Source organism: Saccopteryx leptura, chromosome 1 (assembly GCF_036850995.1).
Source record: "Saccopteryx leptura isolate mSacLep1 chromosome 1, mSacLep1_pri_phased_curated, whole genome shotgun sequence".
In the NCBI taxonomy this organism is placed as follows: domain Eukaryota; kingdom Metazoa; phylum Chordata; class Mammalia; order Chiroptera; family Emballonuridae; genus Saccopteryx; species Saccopteryx leptura.
The window spans coordinates 106,733,317-106,758,790 of record NC_089503.1 but is presented as its reverse complement, the minus strand read 5'-3'; the positions used below and the strand labels follow the sequence as shown (position 1 = coordinate 106,758,790).

General features: G+C 43.9%; 1 protein-coding gene across 3 annotated transcripts in view; it reads left to right on the top strand.

The window, feature by feature from the left end:
* The window catches only part of RAI14 (retinoic acid induced 14), a 154,141-nt gene that overhangs the window by 74,116 nt on the left and 54,551 nt on the right, over positions 1–25,474 (top strand). For 2 of the 3 annotated variants that reach the window (XM_066373731.1, XM_066373716.1), the window contains exons 1-2: positions 23,200–23,328; positions 23,476–23,606. In XM_066373731.1, the coding sequence (XP_066229828.1) occupies positions 23,275–23,328; positions 23,476–23,606 (185 nt within the window). In that variant the 5' untranslated portion in view covers positions 23,200–23,274. Of the gene's footprint in view, positions 1–23,199; positions 23,329–23,475; positions 23,607–25,474 lie in introns of those variants that run through there. The other variant, XM_066373727.1, reaches the window with a different exon arrangement.

Genomic DNA, 25,474 nt, shown 5'->3' with positions numbered 1-25,474 from the left:
GAAAGTTAAAGAAGTTCCCCAGAATCACACAGGCACCTGGCATTTAACTTTCGACAGCACAGGGCCTTTGTCGGTCTTATTCACAGATCTGGCCTGTGGCAGAAGGTGCCAATCAATATCTGCAGGATGAGTGAATGAATGAATGGGCCATGCCAGGGTCTGCGCCCCGGTTTAGGTCAGTACTCTAATGTCCCTATTGAACATGGGCATTTAACTCTATTTGAGATGTAGTTGATCCCTTGAACTGTCGCAGTTTGAAAGGGTTTCTGTTTCTCTTCAGTCATTGCCTTCAGCAGTGTCAAACTGAATCTCCCTTTCCTTCTCAATATGCAACATCCGTAAACTTCTGGAGACAAATCCAGTTCAAAAAGTCAATCTCTGACTTGATTTTAAATATACTTTTTCTCCAGTGCAGCTTGACCCTGTCTCCAAGCACCTGAGTGAGAGGAGGGAGGAGGTATTCTGCCCTTTTTAACTCCTTCTGCCCCTTTCTTATTTGGGGTCTAGTTACCTCAAAGTTGGGGGCAGAGAGGAACCACGGGACAGGAAGATGAACATCTCTTAGTTGGGTGCTAGTGTTGTCTTCTTGCTGGTCCAGGCTGTTTCTCTGGCCTACAGCTGGCTTAGAGTTTGTCCCCAGTCTCAACTACCTGACTCTGTGACATTTTTTCCAGCTGGGCCTTTTCTAGTCCATTCCACTACCCTCTTGGTTAGGGTACCAGCAACATGACCCCAGTTGGGCTTCAAAATGGGGTGTCCATTTGAGTCCCAGGAAACTCACTAAGTCTTGTCTTTCCAGGAGCGTGTTAGCTGCTTCTCTGGTGCAGCCTATTTCCTGTTTTTATTCCCGCACCACCCCCTTCTCTCCAGGTCTCAGCTCCCTGCTCAGAAGGACACAAAAATCAGACAATCCACTGCCTAAGTAGATGGGTCAAAGAGATATTGGCCTGTCATTCTTGTTGGTGGGAGGGAGGGAGTTGGGAGGTTGAGTACCTGAAAGAATGGAGGGCTCACATTTCCACATTTCCCTCCCCTCAAGGACTCTCCCCCCCCCGCCCCAGGGCTCTAACAGACTAGGAAGCCCATATTAACAAGGTGGCTCTGTTACCTTTTAGTAACATCTGGAGAAATTATACCCCCCCCCCAATTTTTTTTTTTTTTAAAATTTGGGTCACTTACTGGTTCTCAGTTCTTAGCAATGGGCTTTTGACTCTAGTGCTGAGGCAGTAAGAATGATCATATCAAGATTCTTTTATACACAGATGCCAAAGGCATTTGGAAGAAGAAAAAGCACTTGTGCTGCTTTGTGTTATTAATGATTTGAGGGTTAAAAAAAATGACAAACTTATGAATTGGGCCATTAACTGGCAGGTTGGGAAGATTCCAGAAGCATTTGTGTCTTATCTCATTTATTCTTCAAATTGCACTATATTCTATAGACATGAATGTTTAGAGTTGTTCAGGGCCAAGTTATGTATAATTATGAAAGTCTGATAGCAGCCTAGATGCTCATTACCATTTTAGCTATAAAAATTTTTGATGTACTGTAGTTTTTTATTAATATGGGGAAAATAGAGTAAAATATTTGCTATATACACAGATAAAAATTTGGACTAATAACAAAAAAAGCAATAGGGTTATTCTTGAATGATAGGATTAAAAGTAATTTCATTAATTGTATTTTTAATTCTCTGTAGTTTTTGAACTTTCCTACAATGAGAATTATTTATTTATCTAAAAATATTGTTTAAAGAAATTTACTGTTAATGGAAACCTAGTATATATTTGTATCCACTCTTTGGTCTTTTGGGTGTCCTACATCCTTAATTGCTGAAGACTTTCTACATTTGTCATAATTTCTGAACATGGAGGCCTTCAGTTAGTATTTTCTCTTACTTGGCCTAATAACTATTCCCTCAATACAAATCTGGTTTATATCTCAACAACTGAATGTCCTAAACTTTATTTGGCATTTATAAATGCATGTGGTTTGTTTCTTAATTTGGACAAATGCCTTTATTACAGTATAAATCTTCTAAGTAACTTTATAAATTATATTGTAGCCCTCATTTTGAAGAGTGGAACTTGTACTTGTAGAAAGATCTTCTAAATGCTATTTGTCCTATGTCCTATTTTGTTATTTGTTGAAGTCACTGAAGTGTGTAAGGAAGGTGAATTCTACCACATATAAGTGCCTAGATAGGCTTAACACAAATCAGAATGGAGTTTTAGCATGCAGAGAAATGGTGGCCTCATAGGTATGCATTTTTTCCTTTGTGTGGATCTAGTATCAGCCTGTAAGCTCTGTGGGTCAGGAGCCTGACTTCACGGCTAATTTCCTGTGGCACCCCAGATCTAGCACAATGCAAGGTACATGATACAGATGGTCATGATAATCTCAAACGTTTACTCAGCACTTAATATGTGCAAGGCATACTACTATGTGGTTTCCATACATCATCTTCTTTATGTTGCTCTCTAAGATAGGTGGTTTTTAACCAGTTTTGAATGGAGAAGCAAAGTAGAGGTGGAGTACACATAATAACATGTGAGAAATGCAAGTATTTTTGATGCCAAAACTAGCCTAAAATTCCAGATGGATACACCTTGGAAGCCTTTTGATTAGGTAGATTGAAACTCAGTTTAAATTAGAACATTTCATAAAAGTGTGTATACAATGTGGGTTTGAAAAAATTGAGATAACAATGAAAAAGTCACATGTGACTTTAGTGTCTAAACCAGTGGTTCTCAAATTGTGAGCCCTAGAAGATTTCCAGATGCACCCTATGGTATTCCAGAGAAATATGTGCCTTTTGGGGACCAAAAATCCAACAGGGTTTTTGGAGTTTAGATTTTGGGGGGACAGAGGTGTGGGGAATTGGCTGTAAGCTGACAGTCTGCCCAACCCCCCCACCTCATTTGCCTGATTAGGTTGCAAAAGGCTGTTAAGCTGTGGTGCTGGATTGTTTACACTACCCTCCATGTTCCTGGAAAGACTGGAGGCAAGTTTCTTCTATCCTTTGTTTGGTGTAAAGTTAGGATGATATGTATGGTGGGGGTTTTCTGCACTCAACACAATTAAGAATAAAAAGAGAGGAATACTTCAGTGTATTGACGAGGAAATGAGAGTTTGCCTTTCAAATATATGCCCAACCATTGAAGAAATCGCTAGGAAACATCAGGCTTGTGTTTCTCATAAACACAACAATGAAAACACTTAACACATTCATGCCAGGACCTGCTGAATTTACTAAATCTTACTAAGAATGTATCTATATATATAAAAAGATAACTTTTTTTTTGTTTTTTTATTTTTTTAACCCCTTTTTTATGAATTCTAAAAAGCATAACAAAAAAAGTAACATAAAAATTTTTTTAATGTCATAATAAATTTAATTTTGTTTTATATTTATTTCATTTAATTACCATAAAAGCATGTTTGGACTTTATATTTTTTTCTTTAATATGTGACTTAATTATTATAACATATTTCTCATAAATTTGTATATAGTGCGCCTACAATTATTTGTAGGATTTTAAATGTGCCCCGACTTCAAAAATTTTGGAAACCACTGGTCTAAACTGTAGAATCCCTGTTGTGTTCTGAGTGCCATAATTGGTATCATCCTGCTACTAAACAGAACAATTCAGTGGTAAGGTGAGCACACGGATAATTCTACAGTGTAGGATGTGCTGGGAATAGAGCGTTTAAGCTGGGCTTGGAGTGTTGACACGGAAAGTAGTTCTAGCATAAAGTTCTGGAGGCAGGTTTTGAGCATGGTTTGATTTTTTAAAAATATCATACTATGGGGAATCATGGGGTTCTGTGAGTTAATGCCTGTCATTCATTCCAAGAAGATGACCGCCCTCCTGCACAATGTTCTTTTTGTAAGGAAAAGTATATTGGAGGAAAATATGGATCTTAAATTGTGGAACTTCAAGTCTGAATGTTTAATATCGAGCGGATGGCAGTCAGTATTGCAACCCAGTTTTCAAGTTCCAAGTTTATTTTACATCTTCATTGTTTTATGGCTGTATTAACAACAGTTTTCCTTCTTTTGCTATACAACATTTATGTCAACCAATAGTACTAGATTTTGGAGTCCTTATTTCGATTCACTACTTGGTCAATTGGACCATGCCTTTGACAGTTCCTGAAGGTGCACTTGGGTAAGGGTATACTTAGCCTTGCGTATCTGCGAGTGTGTTCCAGTTTCCCACACATCTGAACGACCGTCGGAGAGAATGGCTGCTTAATGCTTGGTTCCTCTCAAAACTGTTGGTGATGGTCACGTCTTCAGGTGGCCAGTGTTTTGAAGAAATCTGAACCAGCCTGATTTGGGGAGCCATTGAAAATACCTGTTTTCATTCTGAATACCAAGAGATTTTTTTCTTTATTCTTCAAACTTAGACTGTCTCTATGAAATGTGTCTCAAAATACTGGTCTCTCCCACCCCCACCCCCCAACCACGCCAATCATTAATTCTGTTCATTACTTGGAGAGTAATTTCATTTTATAGACAAGCTTTTCTTTAGCTCAGGGTAGTTTGCTTTTATTTCTTAATTTTGCTTAGATTTTTACATCATAGATTCTATTGAATGGGTGCCATGTATATATATATGTGTATATATATATATATATATATATATACATATATATATAATCTTTTTTTCTGTACCTTTTTACTATCTTGATTTCTTTTCCTTTTATTAAGTCTTTTACTTTAACTCCAAATTTCCTAGATTCCTCAATCTGTTGTTCACTGTTTCCAGCACAGTTTAAACTTGGCATCTCCTTGCAGTTTTCTTTGATTCCAGATTTTTCTGCAGAGCAGTTCCATAGACATATTTTCCTCCTGAATCTAGTTTAAAGTGCACATTAGAAACCCTCTCTGGTTTCTTCAAGAGTAATGCTGTTTCTCAGGAACAGATGTGCCCCAATCCCTCCAAGTAATTCCCTTCCTCTGGACTACTGTCTCTAGAGGGGGCGGGGAGGGGCTATGCTCATCCAAATTGGAGAATGAATGGATTCTATCAGCTATTAGAAGAGTTCTATTTTAATATCCAGTCCAAAAACAACAAACAAACCAGGGAAACCTAGAGTTGTCATTCTGTACTTTGCCATTTCAGAAGTCCAGCAGCCTACGTCCAGGAGCATAAGAATCTGACGTGACTGAGCAGGAAGGTCCTGTCTGGGCAAGAGTTCCGCATCAGTGGCAGCCTGGCCTTCGCCGGGGCTGTGCCCCCTTCTTGGCTGGGCACAGTTGTCTTCCTTAGGCTCTGGCCACACATGCCAGCACTGTTGGCCTCCCGGGGTTTTCAGTGACCTGCTCGCGTGTAGTGCACTTCATGGTGACCCACCCTCGCCGCCACCCTTCATGCCTCTGAATTAGGCACCGTGAATGGACCATTGTTGGGATCTCTTCCAGGCGTTTTCCTGGCAGGCGAGAGGGCAGCTGGTTGTCATCATTGGTCCAATTGGCCTTTCTTCAAACATGTCCCATCTGACCTAAAACTGCAAGAAATCCCCTGAAGTTCCTGGCTTGTGGATATCATCTTTCCATAGCTTTCAGTGCAGATACAAGTTTTTCTTTCCATTTCATATTCTGCAATTCATTTTAATCAAACAGTGATAAAATCGTTCAAGATATTAAAGGCACAGATGAACTTACCCAAGGTCCAAATTGCCTTAGTAACTTCACGTGGACGCTCGTTGCAGTTGGAGCATCTGGGTTTGCAGACGTTTCTCAGCGCCTCTCGTCTGTGCTGAAGCCAGACAGGGACTCTGGGCTTGGCCCTGGGAGTGTGTTGTGGATGTGAACATCAGCCAGTCCTCGAGGGAAAGAGTGGCTATTCAAAGTAATGGAATAGGCTTTCCCTTGGGACTGTGAATAACGATCATACTAGTTAACACTTACTGAATGCTTACTGTGTGCCAGGCCCCAGTCTAAATGGTTTGCTGGTATTTGATTGATTTAATTCTCACCACAACTCTCTGATAGAAGTTACATTTAATATCTCTCTTCTTACTATTGAGGCACACAGGAATTAAGTAACTTGCCCAAGAGCACAGGGAGGAAGCTGGGCTGTGGCCTTAGGCAGCCTGGCTTCTGGGTCCATGCTTAAAAGCAGCCTGTTACTCTGCGTTTCAGTAAGTGAAGAGTTTGGGTTTGTTAGTATATACAGAAAGGCGCCAGCTGCTGCCCAGAAGTGCAGGGGGTGTCAAGATGTAAATGTCAAGATACTGACATTCAAATAGTTGCACTGGAGAAGAGGTGAATATCTTGGGGGAATCCTGACCATTGGCTAATTCTACCAGGCTTCGTAGTAACACTGTGTTTAAAGAGCCCAGTGTTTCGCTGGTGTCTTTTACTTAGGCAAACATTTATTCACTCGACAAACATTTAGTCCACACTGGCTGTCAGTCCTTGTGCTAGGTGCCTGGCATACAGGTGTAAACACCATACCCTGCCCTGGAACTCACATTCTGTGGGACACCACTGGATAAATATCAAATGACTCACCAAATGTCTTGAAGTGCTAAGAAGTTGTTTGTAGCATGCCCTCAGAAATGGAGTTTTAGAAGTTCCAAAGCAACCGTGTTTTCTGTTATTTCATTGTTTTCACATTGAGTAAATTGATAAATTTATTTTCAGTGTGGTTCACTGCAGATTCCTGACATTTAGATTAAGGTCAAAGTCTGTAGCTCAAGATGACACATTGGAGTTCCGTCATTGCTTGGCTAGCATTTTCCCCCTTTTGGCGACTTTCGTGTGTGATTACTTGGCACTCGGCATCAGCTGAATCATAAACTTCCAAGGCAAGACATTTTTGGGGATTCTCCTGTGGGCTCTAAAGGATGATGAATGAGGCTTCACATATGGGAACCCTGATGAGTTTTACAAAGTTCTCCGTGTCTGCTAGTGTCCTTGGTTTGGGCTTTCTGATGCTCTTAAGAAACATGCAGTTATAGGGTAAGCCTTCTTGGGCTTTCCTGGAGGTCCATGTCTCCTGGGGCCTGGGGAGAGACCAGACAAGAGGTCCGGCTGTACACGTGGTCACGTGACACCTCAGAAAGACTGGACTGATGATAAACCTCTGGGCTCCTCATCTTGTGCTCTCAAAAAACGCGGTCCTCTGGCTTTAGATGTCAGACAGAAATAATTTCTTGGAACCACATTTTTTCCCCCTGCGGGTGGATATTGGAGTTTATTTTGGATTTGCTATTATTGGAGTGTAGAAAGGATATAACAGATATGCCCTTTCTTGAGAACTCCCGGAGTTTGGGTATAAATAAATCAGTGGCGTCTCTTATCACAAATGTATTTAAATATCCAGACTATTTAAAATTAACCTCTGATAACATGAGGCTATATGCTTTCATGCGTATAATGTTTTGATTATTTAAATGGCTTTTCTGGGGTGTTTTTTTTGAAACTTCCAAACCCAGTTGTAGTACAGACATAAATTTTGAATGATGAGCTGAACACTTGCCTATTTCCTCCAATCTGGGAAAAATTTATCTTAATGTAGTGACTCATTAAAAAGCATCTAGATATCTAGAAGGAAGGGCATTACAGAAGAATACGAAGGCTCTGCCATCTTGCACAGTCTTGGCAGTCAGATATTTTTAAATGTGCTGTTATCTTCTGTTTTACAAATGAGACAACTGAAACATAGGAAGTTAAACGACTTCTCCGGGATCCACCCAGGTAGGATTTGGTGGAACCAGGATGTGGACCTAGGAACCCCCAATCTCAGCTCTGGGCCCTATACAATATGGCCTCTCTGTAAGAAGACTTTAAATGGGAAAACCATATACTTCGAATGCCAGTGTAAAACTTTCTTTAAAAGGGAGGCAGGGAGCAGCTTGACACCTGGTCGGCAGGGAGGTGGCAAGATGAACACGAGAGAGGAGAAATTCCTCGAGTAGCAGAAAAGTAGAAGAGGAAAGAATAACTTGGACTCTGGAGCCCAGACTTTGAGCTCCAGGCTCCAGTGTGGGGGTATGGCACGGACCAGAGGGAGAGCTGGGCAGAGTGGGTGTAAGGTTTGAAAATGGATTAAGAAAAGCCTTCAATTATGTATAGGGAAAGGATGCTAATGAGTAAGGTCCTCTTGTAATGGCCATTTTGTGTAAGAAAAGGAGCCAGGACAGTAGGCAAGAGTATTTAACCACTAGGACAGCTGGCAGGGGAGAAGGGAAGGGGGAACTGGAAGTCGAAAGGTCAGTTAGAAAGCTATCAAAATGTCCCAGATAAGCAATGATCAGTGTCAGAACCTCTTCCCTGGCTCTCTAAGTATCTGTCCCTGGCAGTGTGCCCCCAGAGCTTGGCAAAGAAAAGGGCCCCATCTAAACTATTCCCCATGATGCCCAGCAAACGTAGGAACCACAGAGGTGTTTGTTGAACTGAACAGGATTCAGTCAAGGCCTTGGCTATAGGAATGGAAATGGGGCCAATGCAAGGGAAACCAGAGAGGTAGCACCACCAGTATCAGCAGTCCTGGGCGAGGAGGAGGAGGAGGAGAGCCAGGGTCGCCAGCTTGGGTGACCGCAGCACTGCCCAGGCGGGAGCTCATCCTAAGGAGGGCACAGTGAGCCTGGTTCAGGCCCCTTGCTCTCTGTGGGGCATCTTGATTGTCTGTTGGCACTTACTATGTCTTTATGTGCTGAAAGGAATGAGTACCCAGGCTCAGCCTCTCGGATACAGATGTGGTGAACTTCAGGCATATTTGTCATCTTTTCAGGGAAGAATAATTCTGGCTGACAATAGAATCACATGGAGAATTTTCAAAAGTTAGCGTTTGTGTTTTTTCAGAGACCTAAGGTGATTCTGAGGTGCAGCCACATAGCCGTGCCCTTTGAGAAACATTGGCATTAAACAGCATCTTTATTTCTCATCCTAAATTTGTTTGCCTTTAAAAATTTGAAACATGTAGAGAAGTAAAAATTGTTAAATGTGGCCAACCCGCAACCTTAAGATATACCGTATTTCCCCAGGTATAAGACACGCCCTTTTCTGGAAAATTTGGGGTCTAAAAACTGGGTGAGTCTTATACAGTGGTTGTAGGTTTTTTTACTCGCTTTTCCTGCTTTTTCACACTTGTTTTTGCACTAATTGTTATAGATTTTTTTACTTGCATTTCCTGCTTACGTAATACATTTTTTTTTCAAATTTCAGGCCCCAAAATCAAGGTGTGTCTTATACATGGGAGCGTCTTATACATGGGGAAATATGGTAAATGCTGTACACAGCCACAGGTGATCCTGAGGCAACAATCTTGGTGTCTGTTCCCAACATGACGCCTGGTGACTGTCTGTGAGCAGACAGGAAGTTGACAGTGTCATCTGTGGCTCCCGCAGAAGGCTACTGTTGACCAGCTTTTGGTGGGCACGGAGGACTTGGCCGCTTTGTGCTGGCCGAGCTCGCCTCTCCACGTGTCCCTGTATTAGATTCCCAGGCCACTGCGACCGCAGACTGGCTGGCTTAAAACAACAGGATTTATTCCCTCACAGTGCAGGAGTCCTGAGTCCACCATCCAGGCCTCTGCAGCGTTGGTTCCTTCTGGAGGGGCGGAGGGAGAAGCTGCCACACCTGACTCCTCATGGCTGGTGGTTACCAGCAGACCGGGGCCTTCCTTGGCTTGCCTCCTCCATCTTCACATCGCCTTCCTTCCCGTGTCTGTCCTTACTTCTTATAAGGATACCAGTCATTGGATGAAAGGCCCCTTCTCAGTCCAGGATAATTTCATCTCAAGATTTTATTTTCAGTAAGAGCCACACTCTGAGGGTCCAGGTAGACATGAGTGACTGAAGGACCCTTTTCAACCACTCTAGCTACTTATGACTCACACTTGACTAGGGTCAGGAGACACCAAGTATGGGGAGCTGCCTTGGTCTCCTTCCTTAACCTTGGGGTCCTCAAATGTGATCTTAATCCCAAAACAAGAAAATGAGTCATAGGCAATTGAGATAACCTTCTTCGATGGGGTTGGTGCCTACCTCATTGAAGACCCTGTTTTTACCTGTTGAATTTACTGGTTCCAGAAAGGATTGTGTTTGTATACACATTTGGGTTTGGCTTTGGGTTTCGGAAAGGTTGGGGCAGCAACAATCCAGAGTAAGCAGGTCTCACATAGAATTTGTGACTTTAAGGACTGTTTCCACTGCTTGTGAATTTCTTTAGCTATCATTTTGTCCCTTGGTAATCACTTAACATCTATAAAGGGCATGGCGTCTAGGCATGATCAGGACAGAGACCCCGCTGACCCTCCACTCTGACCGTTTAGACTCTTAAAATGTACTTAAGCATTCGACTTAGCACTTTGTGGAAGAAATAATTTCATCTGGATATTTCATGTGAAATCTATATTGTGCAACTTGGGTGAAGAGCAAAGCTCAGGGGTTACGGCTGCTTATTGTGCTAGAATACATGCCACAGATACTTTTGGTGTGTGCTTGGATCATAGCCAGACATGTCTCCAAGTATCCTGTCTGTGCAGGGAAAGCCTCACTCAGACTTTGTGATATTCATTGTTACCATGTACCTCCCTTTAGGCAATGAATATTTCTTTGAGCAGTTGTAAGAACTTACTCTTCAGGAGTGTACTAATTAAAGAGACCTTACTGTGAACATGCTTGTGAAGTAAATGGTCATGCTCGAAATACCTTTGTGTAACTAGAGATTTCCTATATAATGAGTTTGCTGTGGGTGCGGCTCCTACATTAAAAAGGGACTTGGCGCTCAGACTTTCCAATCTCAGTCACAGCAGAGTAAGGTCAGTCCCTCTGCCCCACAAGGCCCATCACACACTGCTCTGTGATCTGCCTGGTCTTCCTCAGTGTCCTGAACATATGTGGGAACAAGACTGTGTGGTGTAAAGGACACCACAGGTCTGGAGTTTGAATCCCAACTCCTTTACTTTCTGGCCTTGTGACTTTGGGCAAGGTCCTTACATTTGCTGAGCCTCGGTTTCCTCATCCAGCAAATGAGAATAATAATACCTACCTCCTTGGGTGGTATACTCCTTTCCTATGGCTGTTGTAACAAATCACCACAAGCCAGCTTAAAACAACTGTGAGAAATGTATTCCCACCGATCTAGAGGCTAGAAGTCTAAAATCAAGGTGTCACAGGGCCACTCTCCCTCCAGAGTCTCTAGGGAAGAGTTCTCCCTTGCCTCCTCAACCTTCTGTGGGCGCCAGCAGTCCCTGTCATTCTTTGGCTAATGGCAGTATGACTCCACTCTCTGCCTCCATCTTCACATGCTCTTCTCTCCTGCCCCTCCTCCGTGCTGTCGTCTCTCTCCTCTAACAAGGACACCAGGCTTTGGACTTGGTGCCCACCCCAACCTACTATGACCTAATCTTAACTTGTTGCATGTGCAAAGACCCTATTTTGAAATAAGGTCACATTCTGAAGTTCAGGAAGGACATGAATTTTGTGGGGATACTGTCCAATCTAGTATAGGTGGTTACAGTGATGTAAGTGAAATCAATTCTTTATGGCATCCAACAGGGACAAACACCATAGGAACTCAATAAATCACAAGAAGCCACTTCTTCAAAAGGCTTGACCTGTCTACTTGTGACCTCATCACTCCTCTCTCAGTTGGCAGTCACTGCTCTTTGGTGATGCTGGGCCACCCTCATCTCATTTTCTTTACCATCTTTTTGGGACTTCTAGGTTGCTCCCTGACATTTCTCCAAGATTTTGACTGCCAGCTCCCATTTTTCCTTTCCACTATCATCCTGGGAACTCTAACATTCATATAAATGACCCATCCAGAAACCTTCCTTTGATCTAAGGACTATGGCCTCCACCTTGTCTTTATCTGTCCCTAATCCCACAGTCATTTCAAATACCTACTCACTGGCACGGTCCATCTTCTTGACCCTGGAATCTCTGCTTTACCTGAATTCCAGCCTCCGGTCATCAATCAAGCTAACCACCCCTTGTTCGTATCCTACCCAGGGCTTCAAGTGAAAAATCGTCATGACATTACCAAATGGGTTTTTTATGGAGCAATAATTCCTGCTCTCAGCTGGACCTTCAGGGTTGTTTGAAAACCCTTTTCCTCATTTCTTGTGGGCTTCCTTTCTCACTTACCCCAGGAGCTGTTAGAAACAGTAGCTCTTCAAAACATTTTTTCAAGCTTCTTAGCCCACCACTGACCCTGTGTACTTTGCCTCCTGCTTCCTGAAGAAAACAGAAGCCGTAACACAACTGACTTCCTCTCTACCTCCATATCTCTGCTCACCCTCCTCTTCCTCTTGACTGTCTCAGAGGCAGAACGTGACTCTAATTTACAGAGGGCAGCCTTCTACCTGGGTCAGGTCCTCAGTCCAAACCCTCACCCCCTGTATTATTCATTCTGCTTCCCTCCATGGACTCCTTTGCTTGCCTCAATCTGTAAACACACTTAAGTCTTGCCTATCTTAAGTTCCTTCGTTGCCCTCTAAAGAAAACTGCTTTAGCCTTCTCCTGAGAGAACCAACTATACTGTATATGGGGTAACTTTATACATGTTTCTTAACCTTTCTGTGCCTCAGTTTCCTTACCTGTAAAATGGCTAAGAATACCTACCTCAAAGGGTTATTGTTAAGATTAAATTGTAACAGTATGGTTCCTAGCACTGCACATTGTTAGGGATTTTTAGTGGTTAACAGTGTCCTCTGGGCTTTGACAGGACTGGTCTAGCAGTGACAATAATATAAGTAGGTACTGGGTGGACCTTCTGTCCTCAGAGGTCTGTGAACCCCGTAAGGGCCAAGATCATTTCCTATCCATATTTTTATCCTTAGGATTTCGCACAGTACCTGGTACATATAGCCACTAAACAAATGAGAGCTTGAATTAAATTGGATGGAAGCATTTTTTCTCCCTGGAGGGTCAAGTTGGCTTGACCAATCCTCAGACTTGTGTGTCCACCCCCATCAGACTGCCTCCACGTCATGAGACATGGTTTGTAAATAATGAGTAATGTTTTAATAATGGTGAACAGCATCAGAGAAAGGCATTTGGTAGGATTATAGAGACTTGAATTACATTTGTAGGTGAAGACAAAGGCATTGAGGGAAAAGGTTAGTCCACAGGGTGGCTCTCAAGGTAGAAGGAAGAAAAATGAAGCTGTTGCACAAATTAAGCCCCTAGCATCTGGCAGGCCATGTGCCAGGGGCTCATGGCTCGGTGGTGAACGAGACAGATGCTGGCCGTTGGCCATGCCCTGAAATGCTGAGTCCAGTGGGAAGTCGACAGACACTTTTGAAATACTATTTAATTATACTCGCACCAAGTGTTGTGGAAGGGAAGCATGGAGGAGCCTAATGAGGGGAACTGAGCTGGCCCTGGAGGCCAGGGGTGGCTGGGGGCAAGGAAGGCACTGAATAGGACGCTTGGGGCAGTGGGCAGGGCAGAGGACCAGCCTGTTTCTGGATGAACGCGTTTACACTTGTGTACTACGTCCATGGCACAGCATTCAGGATTCGTGTAAAAAGGACTTCAGGAATTACTAAGGCAGCTCGTTAAAAGGACGTGATGGATTTCAGGACAGCAGAGATGCTGTGATCTGCCTGTGTGAATAATCTTCAGTAAAAATGTAGGGAAAGGGGAGACTCATAACTTAACCTTGTAGTTGGTCTGAAATGGTGAACGTGATATGGAAACCTCTTTCTGAAACTGCTGGGCTGGTTAAAACTGGGAGAATGGTCAAATGTTTATGTCATGATGTATTGGGTTTACCATGGACTCTAAGGAGGGTAGTCTCCTAAGGCCACACTTGGATCAACTCACTATTGTCTAAATACATCTTGCATTTTTCAATTGTGTGTCTTATCTTCTCTCCATTGACCTAAGTATTAATCATAACAAGGTCTTGTTCATTATCCAAACTGAAAACCCTTTGCAGCCTGCCCAGCTGAGAGTTGTCTCTCTCTTCCATTGTGTTGATTCAATATCTTGCTTAGTTTACTGCACTCTTGTATCTTGTTTTATGTTGTTGACATAGTTCTTATACTGCTGTATTTTATCTCCATAAGTATATAGAAAATTCAATAAAGACTATGCCACCTATATAAAAATCACTTGGTAAATATTTGTTGAATGAATGAGTAAACAAATGAATGTAACACCTACAGAGTTTTCTGTGCTGTTCTGTACCTCGTAAGTACATTTCTAATAAGTACTGGCCAGTACAGCTAACAGTAGAGAATATCATCTAGGACTGAAGGTGCCTGTTTCTTGTCCTCTGTCTTAAAATATGAAGTGTGTGCTCTTTTTTATTTTTTTTTCCTGGATGGGATGAATCTGAAGGTTTCTCACTGAAAACACTGTCTACTTTGTCTAACGTTCGTCTTAGCCTTACTGATTATATTGGCAAAAACAATCTGCTCTCCATAAACTAGAGGAAGAATCACACAGCCTTCCCAAAGATAATCTCCCAAATAGACTCCTCCAGATGGCGGCCTGAGCGGACCCTGCCACCAGCCCTGTGATGATTTGTGATGCTCAGGGTTTTTGCATCTTTCCTAAATAAAGTCAGAGACACTCTCTTCCTGGATTTTTCCGTGCCACGGCGTTGTTTTTGTTGGGTTGATATATTCCAAAGCTCAAAGCTGCCCACTAACCAGATGTCTGTGACCACTGAGTTTCCACTGGTTTTTCAGTTCCCAACGATTAAACCAAAATAAAAGAAGGTGGTGCCATGTCTAGCCAAGGGCAGACGTTGCCAGTTGCCAAAGCCCCAGCGTTCAACACATCCTCGACATGGTGTCTGCTACCCTCAAAGGAGGCGGGCAATACTTTCAGAAGGCCAGGATTCAAGGGAAGACTCTCAAGCAAGTGGGTGTCATTTGGAAATGATTTGATGAGTAGGAGACTTATAGGCCAGCTATTGAAAATCTCATTTGTGATATATTAGCAGGAATGTTTGGAGCCCACATTGAAGGTAAGGTCTGCCTTTCCCACATGCTGCCCTTCATAGCTGACACATTACACATGTCTCCGGAGCATAACATATGGCTTCCTGAACTTGCAAATGTGGCCTAATGTGCTCTGTTGAAATAGCGTCTGTTTAAACAGTCTCCTGGAAAAGCAGCCACATTCAATAAAATAGTTAATTTCATGTCTATGAATGTTTTCTCTAGAGCCCTTTAAAATGTGGGATTTTTTTAAGGAGCATGGGAGAAAATTTGCAAATTTAAATTTGCCTTAAGGCATTATCTACTTCTGAAAGGATAATGGACCGTCAGCCCTAAATTGTAAATATGAAAAGATTTATAAAGCATGAATCATGAAGGAAGAGTACAGATTGTTTAATTCAATAATAATAATAATCACCTTTTTTTATGCCAGACACTTCATTGGACATTACATTTGATTCTCAGGATAACTTGCAAGAAAGTAGGGTCCCCTCTACCCCATTTCGCAGATACAGATGTAGAGGCAGAGCTCTCTGGTGCCCTTCTGACTTGGGACCACCTAAGTGGGAGGTGGTAGATCTGAAATTGCAGCTCATAAGCACTCAACTCTGAAGCTTGTTTCTTTTTCTAGATTAGGAATCCTTAACTTGGGTTTGAATGGATAGGCTGGGGATAGGGGTTTGAGCCAGGGAACCCTCTGCAATTGCATGCAAGCTTTTGTGTGTATGCATTATTATGAGGAAAGATCATAACTTGATCAGATTCTCAAGGGGGGCTTTGAGGCTGCCTAAGAACCAGATTTTGGCACCAGTCTGCCTACAGTAGAGAGATGAGGAAACAGCAAGTGACAAAGAATATAAACGGTGGCAAGGCCCCTGGTGTGGTACTGATTGACCAGAAAGTGAACCACAAGATTTCTTTCTAAACTCTGTGTGTGTGTGTGTGTGTGTGTGTGTGTGTGTGTGTGTGAGAGAGAGAGAGAGAGAGAGAGAGAGAGAGAGAGAGAGAGAAACTCACATATAGAGAAAAGTGCCCAGAAAGGAATGTAGCATCTAACAAATGAGAGTCTGTGGAATCGCTCACCAGTTCATAAAATAGAACGCAGGATCCTAGAATGCTCCCAGGTGTCCCTTTCTGATCAGAGGCCACCCTCCCAACCCTAATCACTATCCTTACTGTCATGGTAACTTGTCCTTGCTTTGCTTTATAGTTTGACCACCTCTGCGTGGGTCTCTAAACAGTGTGGATCCATTTTCCCCATTTTCACCTTTATACACGTGTCGCCACGCTGTGCTCCTCTGTGCCTGGTCTCTCAGCAGCGTTGTCGGTGTCTGTCCCTTCGCATGTAGCCCCGTCTGTTCCTTCTCACCACTGTGGGGCATTCCGCTGCTTGATTATATTGTAATTTCTTTATCTGTCTTCTTTTATTGGGTATTTGGTTATTTGTAAATTTTGCCTAGTATTAGCAAAGCTTTTAACATCCTTATACATAGGTTTACACATGCATCTGCTACGGAAAACTCAGTATGTATTAAGCTTTTGTGAGAGACAGAATACCTAGTTCTGCAAGAAAGAAGTGAAGAATTTGGTCATGTCCCACCCTCTTTTCAGGGATTCTGTGGCTGGCCTCTGCATAGGTTCCAGTTGTCCCCAAACTTGTAATAACAGAGAGAGCAGGGACACTGTTGAACCTGAAGCAGTCCAGAGCCCCTCCCCCAGATCACTGGGGTCAGAATCTCCAGGATGGGACCTGCAAGTCACATGCTTCACAGGGACCCAGCTGAGCCAGGTGACCGGGAGCCTGGGACCCAGATCACCCTGATGAATTGATAAGGCTTGACTCCTTAGTCCTGAAGAAACCTAGAGTGTACCCATGGCCAAAATCTTGGACAATTGGCCTTTAAAAATGTTCAGGGTGTAGAAAAGTGAAGGGAGCACTACATTTATTTATTTAGTCTGTTTAAAAAATTGGAAGCATGATGAAATCGTTGTTTGCAAAAACAATGAAAGAGTTTTTAAATGAAAAAAAAAAAATATTTGCTAAATCACGAGAGATTTGGGTTAACCAAGAGGAAGAAACTCCTGCTAAAATCAGCGGCAGATGCATTTATCCTCCAGGCGCCGCAGGGGTGAGAAGTGAAGGCTGTTGTCCCTGCCTTCAGGGAGCCGAGGAAGCAGAAACAACACAAGCTCGCCTGCAGCTCGGGAACAAAAAGCTGGGACTCAGTATTTCATCGGGTCTAGACTGTGGGCTTCAGTGGGATGAGTAGGCGGCCCTCAGGGACAGAGGGAGATGGAGGAGAGGAGCAGAGGGAGGTCACCAGGAAGGGCTCGAGCGAGGTTCGAGAAGAAAGCCTTCCGGAGGCTGATGGGAGGACAGCATTCTAAAGCAGAGGCACCCAAGGCTTTTTATGGTGATCCTTCAGTGAAAGATACGTATTTTATATTGCCATGCATTCTGCACATACAAAAACAATCAACCTTATTAAATATCTTATTAAATTAAGTATCCGGCCCTGCTGTGGGTTAGATCCCCGGTCAGAGCACATACAGGAACAGATCAATGTTTCTGTTTGTTTCTGTCTCTCTTCCTTTCCCTCTCTCTTATATCAATAATAACTTTTGTAAATCTTAAATATGATGTATCCGGTATTTTTTTATTTTTTCTACTTAAAAGAATGTTGAATTAACCCACTAATAGATGAAAATGACTGTTCTAGGGGACCCGGAGACCAGTGCGGAGGCAGAGTTAAGCCTGCCTTCTGGAGGGAGTGTCAGCTGGGGGGCATTTTCATGGGAAGTGGGGAGGGAGAGGGAATATCATTGGTGTGACAGAGGTCGCCGTAAGTATGAGTGAATTACTTTGGGATGTTAGGGCAAAATTTCGAACTTCACCTATCACTTGATCTAATTCTTCCAGGAAACACTTCTGGCACCAAATGTGTGGGATTTTTCTTTATACTTACAACCAGTTCTCTCCTGACACTAACATAGTGTCTATCCAGTGATTCAACTCAATGCTGGCCCTGCCTGGAGTTAGAGCCAGATCCCACAGGATAAAGGCTCAGCCCCTACGGCTGTCCCCCTTCAGACACCAAGTGCAAGTCCTGGGTCAACCCTGTTTCTGATCAATGAGCTATAAAGTCAGAGGGGTCCCACAACCCCCTCCTCAGGTTCAGTAATTTTCTGGAACAGCTCATAGAACTCAAGAAGGCACTCTATTGCTAGTTTATTAGAAAGAGAACAACTCAAGAAACGCCAAACGGAAGAAGCACATAGGACAAAGTGTGGTGTGTGTGTGTGTGTGTGTGTGTGTGTGTGTGTGTGTGGCCGTGCCCAACCTGCTTCACCTCCCCAGCACCTGGATGTACACCAGCCTAGAGGCTCCCTGGACCCCGTAGCTGAGGAGTGGTTTAGGGGATTTTATGAAGGATCCATTATGTAGGTAAGCATGGTGGATTGAATCCATGGCCATCAGCGACTGATTCAATCTTCAGCCCTTCTTTTCTTCTTAGAGGGGGTTGGGGACCTGAAAGTTCTAAAGGTAATCAATCACATGCTTCCTCTGACACCAGCCCTCATCCTATATCTAAGGCAGCGGTTCTCAACCTGTGGGTCGCGACCTCGGCGGGGGTCGAACGACCAAAACACAGGGGTTGCCTAAAGCCATCGGAAAATACATATTTATTATACATTTGTATAATATTTCCAATGGCTTTAGGCGACCCCTGTGTTTTGGTCGTTTGACCCCCATCGGGGTCGCAACCCACAGGTTGAGAACTGCTGATCTAAGGGCTTCTAGCCCCCAGTCACCTCATTAACATTAACATAAACTCAGATAAGATATAAAGAGGCTTATTATGAATTTTTTAAAAGATGCTCCTCTTCCCTCCGTAACTCAGGAAATTCCGCGGATTTTAGGAGCTCTGTGCTAGGAACCAAGAACAAAGACCAAACATGTATTTTTATTATTTCACAACATCACAACCTATTTATCTGATCAGTGCTACCTTTGAACGGTAGATATTGACCAAGATTGCTTTTTTTAAAATTATTTTTGATGCTTGATTTTAAGCCTGTACCATTCAGCTGGGGGATAAAGGTGGAGGAGCGAAATTTGCTTCTGGATTCTCAAGAGCAGTGACATTAATAGACACCTGTTTTGTCTCATCTTGTAATTAGCTATGGAATTTTTGGTATAGGATGTAACACTGGATAGAATGGAATTATGGGAGAAAACACAGGGAATGTGTTCATGGACAGATTTAGGATAGAGAAGCGATGGCATCTTGAAAGCTATGCTTTTGGAAGAAACATGGTATGGTCTGTTGTATAGACCAGAACTAATTACACACATGAGCATCGGCCTGGCCAGGACTAGAGAACTTATATTAGCATCTTCCCTCTGCTGTTACTGGACTGAGGGGTCCATTCACCTTACCGCATCAGGGTCCAATCACATGTGAACAGGAATTTGCAACAAAAAGGGTTTTTTATTAGCTGAGGAAATGGTATGAAGCCCAGAGTCCCAGGTAAGCTCATACCCAAAGACCTGGCTCTGTAATGGCTTCCGGGGACCGGGGGTAGGTTATAGGGGGAAAAGCATTCATCAAGGTGGCTAAGGTTAAGGTCATGGTCTCTACTGATTGGTTGGGGCCAGGGTAGGGAGAGTTAATCGTTGGATGAGGTCCTGATGTCAACCATGACATCGTTCTGTCGGGTTTCATGAAGATGTGGTCCGTGGGTCATTCTGCTTTCACGGGTCTGGGGCTGAAGCACAGCTGAGGTCAAGGTGTTATCTTTCGCTTGACTGAAACTCTATTTCTGTGCTCAACAGACTTGAGGCTTTGTTCTTCAGTTTGATGCTGACCGGAATCTGATGTCCCAAGGACTTAATGATTAAGGAAGGGAGTGTACTGTCAGAAAGGAGAAAGGGTCATGGTAAAGAAACGGAGATTCTGCACAGTTAACCCTGCTACAATATCAATTCATTCTGGAAGACTCACTGTTCAGAATCTGGATTCCTGGATGAGACGTCTGCTTGGGGCCCTTCTTGGCCTCTACTTTTAGAGTACTTGTGAGGTTAAGAATAAAACTCTTACCTTCTCTCCTCATTTCCCAACTGAGAGTCTGCCTTTCCCTCAAGATCCTCTGCAGGTTTGCCCCTGCCTTCCCGTTTGTTCTGATCTGTTCTTCTCTTGGCCCGACTCTGAGGCCCGTGTGTCCAGCGCCCATCCTTTTCCTTCTTGCTGCTTCCTGCGAGCCTGTCAGCAGCACATACAGGTTGAATGTTGCTGCAGATTATTTATTAAATCTTTGTGTGTGTGTGTGGGGGGGGGGTAGACGTGTGCTCTTTCCTCATCTGCTCCAAGAGGAAAGGAGAGACGAGATAAAAGAATTTTAGATTTAAACAGAGAAGCCATTAACCTTGTCCAAAGAGTAGGGGTGGGGGAACTCTGTCTCACTTTCTCCTGTAGAAATTGAACTTTACAAATATCCACATGTAACCAACTTTAGGGAGCTCCTGCAATCAGATTTTTCTCTCCCCAAGAGTTGGGTGCACAGCACTGAGAAGGAACACCCTTTCCTGTGCCCTTTCTTTGCTTAGGTACTTTCTTCAGTCATGTCCTCTGAGATTTAATGTTTTTTTGATCTTCCCAATCCAGTTTTAACTTGGTTTGGGAAGGATTTAAAACAGGTGTCCCCAAACTACGGCCTGCGAGCTGCCTGCGGCCCCCTGAGGCCATTTATCCAGCCCCCCGCTGCACTCCCGGAAGGGGCACCTCTTTCACTGGTGGTCAGTGAGAGGAGCACTGTATGTGGTGGCCCTCCAACGGTCTAAGGGACAGTGAACTGGCCCCCTGTGTTAAAACTTTGGGGACCCCTGATTTAAAAGGTAGCATGGGGATGATGTATGTAGGATTCGAGTCCTACCTGTATTTCAGTAAACTTTGTTGGTTTGTTAAAAAAGCAATCTGGGAGAAATAAGCTGCATTCTGTATCTGGATATTTGCTACATTTTGTTGCTAAGTGAAGCTTCCTATTGTACCAACAAATGCTTGTGCCCCGGGTGATCTATTTCTCGGGTTCCCCTCCAGGAGGAAGCCTGATTTATCGTTGAAGATGAAATCTAATGCCTTCTTTGAGAGTGAATTGATCGTTGTAGGAAAGTGGGGGTGACCTTGGCCCAGACACCTGCTTACTTGGTTAGGAATATTTAGAAAGCCATCCTGTAGAGCTGCACTCAGGTCTGAAATTCAGGTTAAAAGTTCAGTTCCTCAGTTGCACTACCCACATGTCCAGTGCTGACATGTAGCCAGTGTGGTCTTGATATTTGTGGCCAGATGGTTGTTTGTTGGGGGGGCAGTTGCTGTCCTGTGCATTTTAGGATGTTTAGCAGCACCCCAGCTCCCACTTACAAGAGATACAAGTAGCGACCCCTAGTCACGATGATCTGCGGAGTGTGCCAAATGTTCCCAGAGAGGAAAAATCCTTCTGGTTGAGAATCACTGCCTGACTGTGTGGCCACAGTTTTGGACAGTGCAGATACTGAATGTTACTATTATCTCCAGTGGTACTGTTCTAGAAAATTATCTAGCAAAGTTTGATTTGGGGCATTTTATAGATAAAGTTTTTTGAGCTTTAGGGGAATCAGAATGGTCATCAGTCCATGCCTTGGGAAACTGAGGCATGGAGAGTTTTTATTTGTTTGTTTGTTTTGTGTTTGGTGCCTTGAGGTTCAAAAGATGTATCAATGTGTAGAGTTCTAGACTGAAAGTTCATGCAGCCTAGAGGACAAACTTCTCATTTTCGTTCAGACTTACCTCATTCTTGTGTTCTTGCACTCAGTGATGGCCATGGGGAAAGAGAGAGTGCTGAGTGAGAAATGGGGACGGTTCAGTCCTGAGACTCCCAGCCAAATAAACGCCTAACTTGAACCCTGATACACCAATTTTAGTCCCCTGTGGCCCATGGCTTTCTCTAAGGTCCTGCTCCTAGGCTGGGGTTGGAGTGATGCCGGGGACATCTGGTAGACCCACCCTTGCTCAGCGAGAGGGCCACGACCTACTGGGTTTCCCAGTTCCATCAGTGCAGAGGGATTGGGAACACTCTGGGGCCATGGAAGACTGTGGTCCTAGAATTCCCTCTTGTTAGCTTTTAAGTCTCCAGTCTCTCTTCTGTCTGCTTCCCAACATGATCTATGACAAAGCCTTTCCAATGAAATGCCTGGAGGTGTTGTGGAGGTCACAAGGAAGCATATAGGTGTCAAGATAGAGTCCTGGAGAGCCCTAGAGACCTATCTATAGAAGGTTTGTGGAGGAAGAGTTCCTCCCAGGGTGGTGGGATCTACAGCTGCAGGGGCCAGAAAGTAGGCTTTGCTGGGGGAAGTGTGACCTGGGCCTGCAAAGTGACCAAGTGGCCAAGGGGCTTTGATGTGCGCCAGGCTCTTTTCTCCCTGCGTTAACCCTGGACACCCCATACGTTCCCTGGTGACTTCTTCAGGTGCTGATTATATTACCCCACTCTCTGGCTCCAAAACCTTCAATGGCTCCCTGCGGTCATTTCACTTGGGAAATTTCTGAGTCTTAGACTCAAGGCCCATTTGCTTCTATTTTTTTATTATTATTTTTCAAATGATTTTTAAAAAATGATTGTTTTGACAGGGAGAGAGAGAAGCATTCATTTGTTGTTCCACTTAGTTGTACATTCATTGGTTGCTTCCTGTATGTGCCCTGACCGGGGATCGAACCAGCAACGTTGTTGTTTTGGGACGACACTAACCGACAAAGCTAACTTGCCAGGGACTAAGGCCCCATTTGCTTTTATATAGAAATTCTCTCTTTCTTTTGTAAGAGTAAAAACTAATTTTTATGCACATGAAAGCTTTGCTGCCATTGTGGTTTGCACAGTCTCTCTGTTGCGGCCGGGGTTCGGCAGTGGAGGCTTTACTCAGAGCTCTTTTGATGTTAAGTAGCTCGCTCAGAAAGTTTTGTTGCTGGTGATACTTTGTTCAGTTGGTGGCCTGGACAGCTACTTAAAATCATATACAGCTAAAAATCAGGGCCCAGAAAGAGCAGTAGTGAAAGCAGACAGAGAATTACGCTGATTAGGAACCCTCAGACAACCTTGAACCTGTTGGCCAGTCTGGTTCTGTAACGCCGTGGACCCAGTGAGCTGTGGACCAGGTCAAAGGCCAGTGTTCTCAGAGGCCAGCTGTGGACGTGAGCTAGCAGTAAGCTAATGTGTAAACTGGCCATGAGGTCTTTGTAAGTTGCCTCCTCTTCCCAATTTCAGTTAACACAAGTCATTTTCTGTCAGAGTTTGGTGACCGGCTGCTCTTTCATTGAACTGTCGATGTTTCCTTTTGGGAAATCGGCCTTCTTGAGTGCCACCATGGGGAAGGGGAAGGTATTCTTCCAGTGCCCATTTGGGGGAAGATTGTGATTTGAGTAACAGCAAGGAAGGATGGGGAGGTGGGAGGACCAAGGTTCTGCTCGTCGGCACGGCTGTGGTCACTGGTGTCCGCTGACCTTGTGTCTCCCCTTCGCTCCACAGACCAACGAGTGGAACAAGAATGATGACCGGCTGCTGCAGGCCGTGGAGAATGGCGACGCGGAGAAGGTGGCCTCACTGCTGGGCAAGAAGGGGGCCAGTGCCACCAAACAGGACAGCGAGGGCAAGACTGCGTAAGCTCTAAAGATTGGTTTCTAACTGCTCCAACTCTCCTTCTCAGAGTGCTCTGGAATCCTTAGGATCCACTGGGGGCCCTTCACATGGGCCTTTAGGGGACTTGGAGAAATTGCTGTGCCCCTGCCCCATGTTAACATACATAAGAGGGTATGATAATCTCTGTAGTTCCTTCTCTTCAGGTTCCAAAGCACACGTTGGGTTGCTTGAATGGCTGTATTTGTTTCCAGATAGAACCAAAGATTTCACCAGAAAGGAAATACATCTGCACTATGATTGCAATCCACTGGTTGGTGGGAAATGAATTTGATTCTAGATTGGAAAGAGCATAAGAGAAAGACTTTTTTTTTTATACCCCTCAAACTTTGCTATTTGTATTTTTTTAGAGAAGAGTTTATTTTGTTTTATTTTATTATTGATTGATTTTAGTGAGAGAGGACAGGAGAAAGAGTGAGAGAGATAGGAACACAATCTGTTCCTGTATGTGCCTTGACCGGGGATTGAACCAGCAACCTCTGTGCTTCCGGATGGCACTCTAACCAACTGAGCTATCTGGCCAGGGCACTATTTATATTTTTATTTCTTTTTAAACTCCTTCCTTAACATAGATCAATAATTACATGAGTAATATAAAATTTGCTTTATGATTTTCCATGTGTGGTACGCTTGCTCGCCAAAATTAAAACTGTTTGACTAATTGTGTGTGCATGCGTGCGTGTGTGTGTGTGTGTGTGTGTGTGTGTGTGTGTGTTCATCCATACTATGGTTGTGTAGTATAGAGATCTGACTGACTCTGGAGCCACGTAGCCTTCTAATCTGGCCTCTATCACTTGTAAGTGTTGTAGCCTTTGAATCTCAATTTGTTCACTGTGAAAAGAAGATGATCGTATTCGAACACCTCGTGTTTATAAGTGGCCAGACACTGGCGTTGGTGGGGCGCCCCCGGAAGCAGGTCCTGAGATAAGAATCTGACTGCACAGATTCTCTGGCCATGACCCCACAGAGGACACAGTAAGGGAATGAAGCCTGTTATTGGCAGGTTACTGCTACTGTCGCCTGGAACTCATTTTCACTGAGGCCCTCTGGGAATCTGGTTAGACTCAGAGCAGGGCTTGGCCAACTGTGTGCCACTGTCTGCCTTTGTAAATAATGTTTTATTGGGATGCAGCCAAACCCATTGTCGATCACTGCCCAGGGCGGCTTCTGCACTGCCCAGGCAGATCTGAGTAGTCAGGACAAATACCATATCACCCACAGAGCCTAACGTATTAACTGTCTGGCTTCTTACAGAAGTAGTTTGCTTACCACCGGTTTGTAGTATGCCTCAACGTTATCCCGCCCAAGAGGTAAGGGAAATGGGGTAGCTATTCCTACTCCCTTGTCTCTCCAAGGTCTAGTGCTGCCCTGAGGGTCCATATGCTTATGGCCAGAACAAGTCCGAGAAGATAACTGATGGGGCACCTATAGCTCTGGATACTGTATGTATGCAAGGGACGAGCTCAGTGCTGGGCCCACAGTAGGCATGGCCACCCCAGGTGTCATTTGGTCCGTGGAGAGGTCCAGGAATCAGTACTTATCAATGTCTTAGGTAGGTTCAACCAGAGAGAACCATCATCTAGATACTAGGTTAACTCAAGATTGAAGGGTAGATAGTGAGAATACAGGGTAAATTTTCAGATGTTGGCAAATTCTGCCAATTAAACCCTCTTCCTGTAACCCATTGGATCCCATAGTGAAGATACCAACTCTATTGTTGTGGGAGACATGAGATAGCTTAAGGGGTGGAGCTCTGTGTAGGGACCAAGCTAGGGGGTTCACAAAGGATGGAGAGAAGTGTTCTCTCCCAGATCAGTCTACCCTCCAGGAG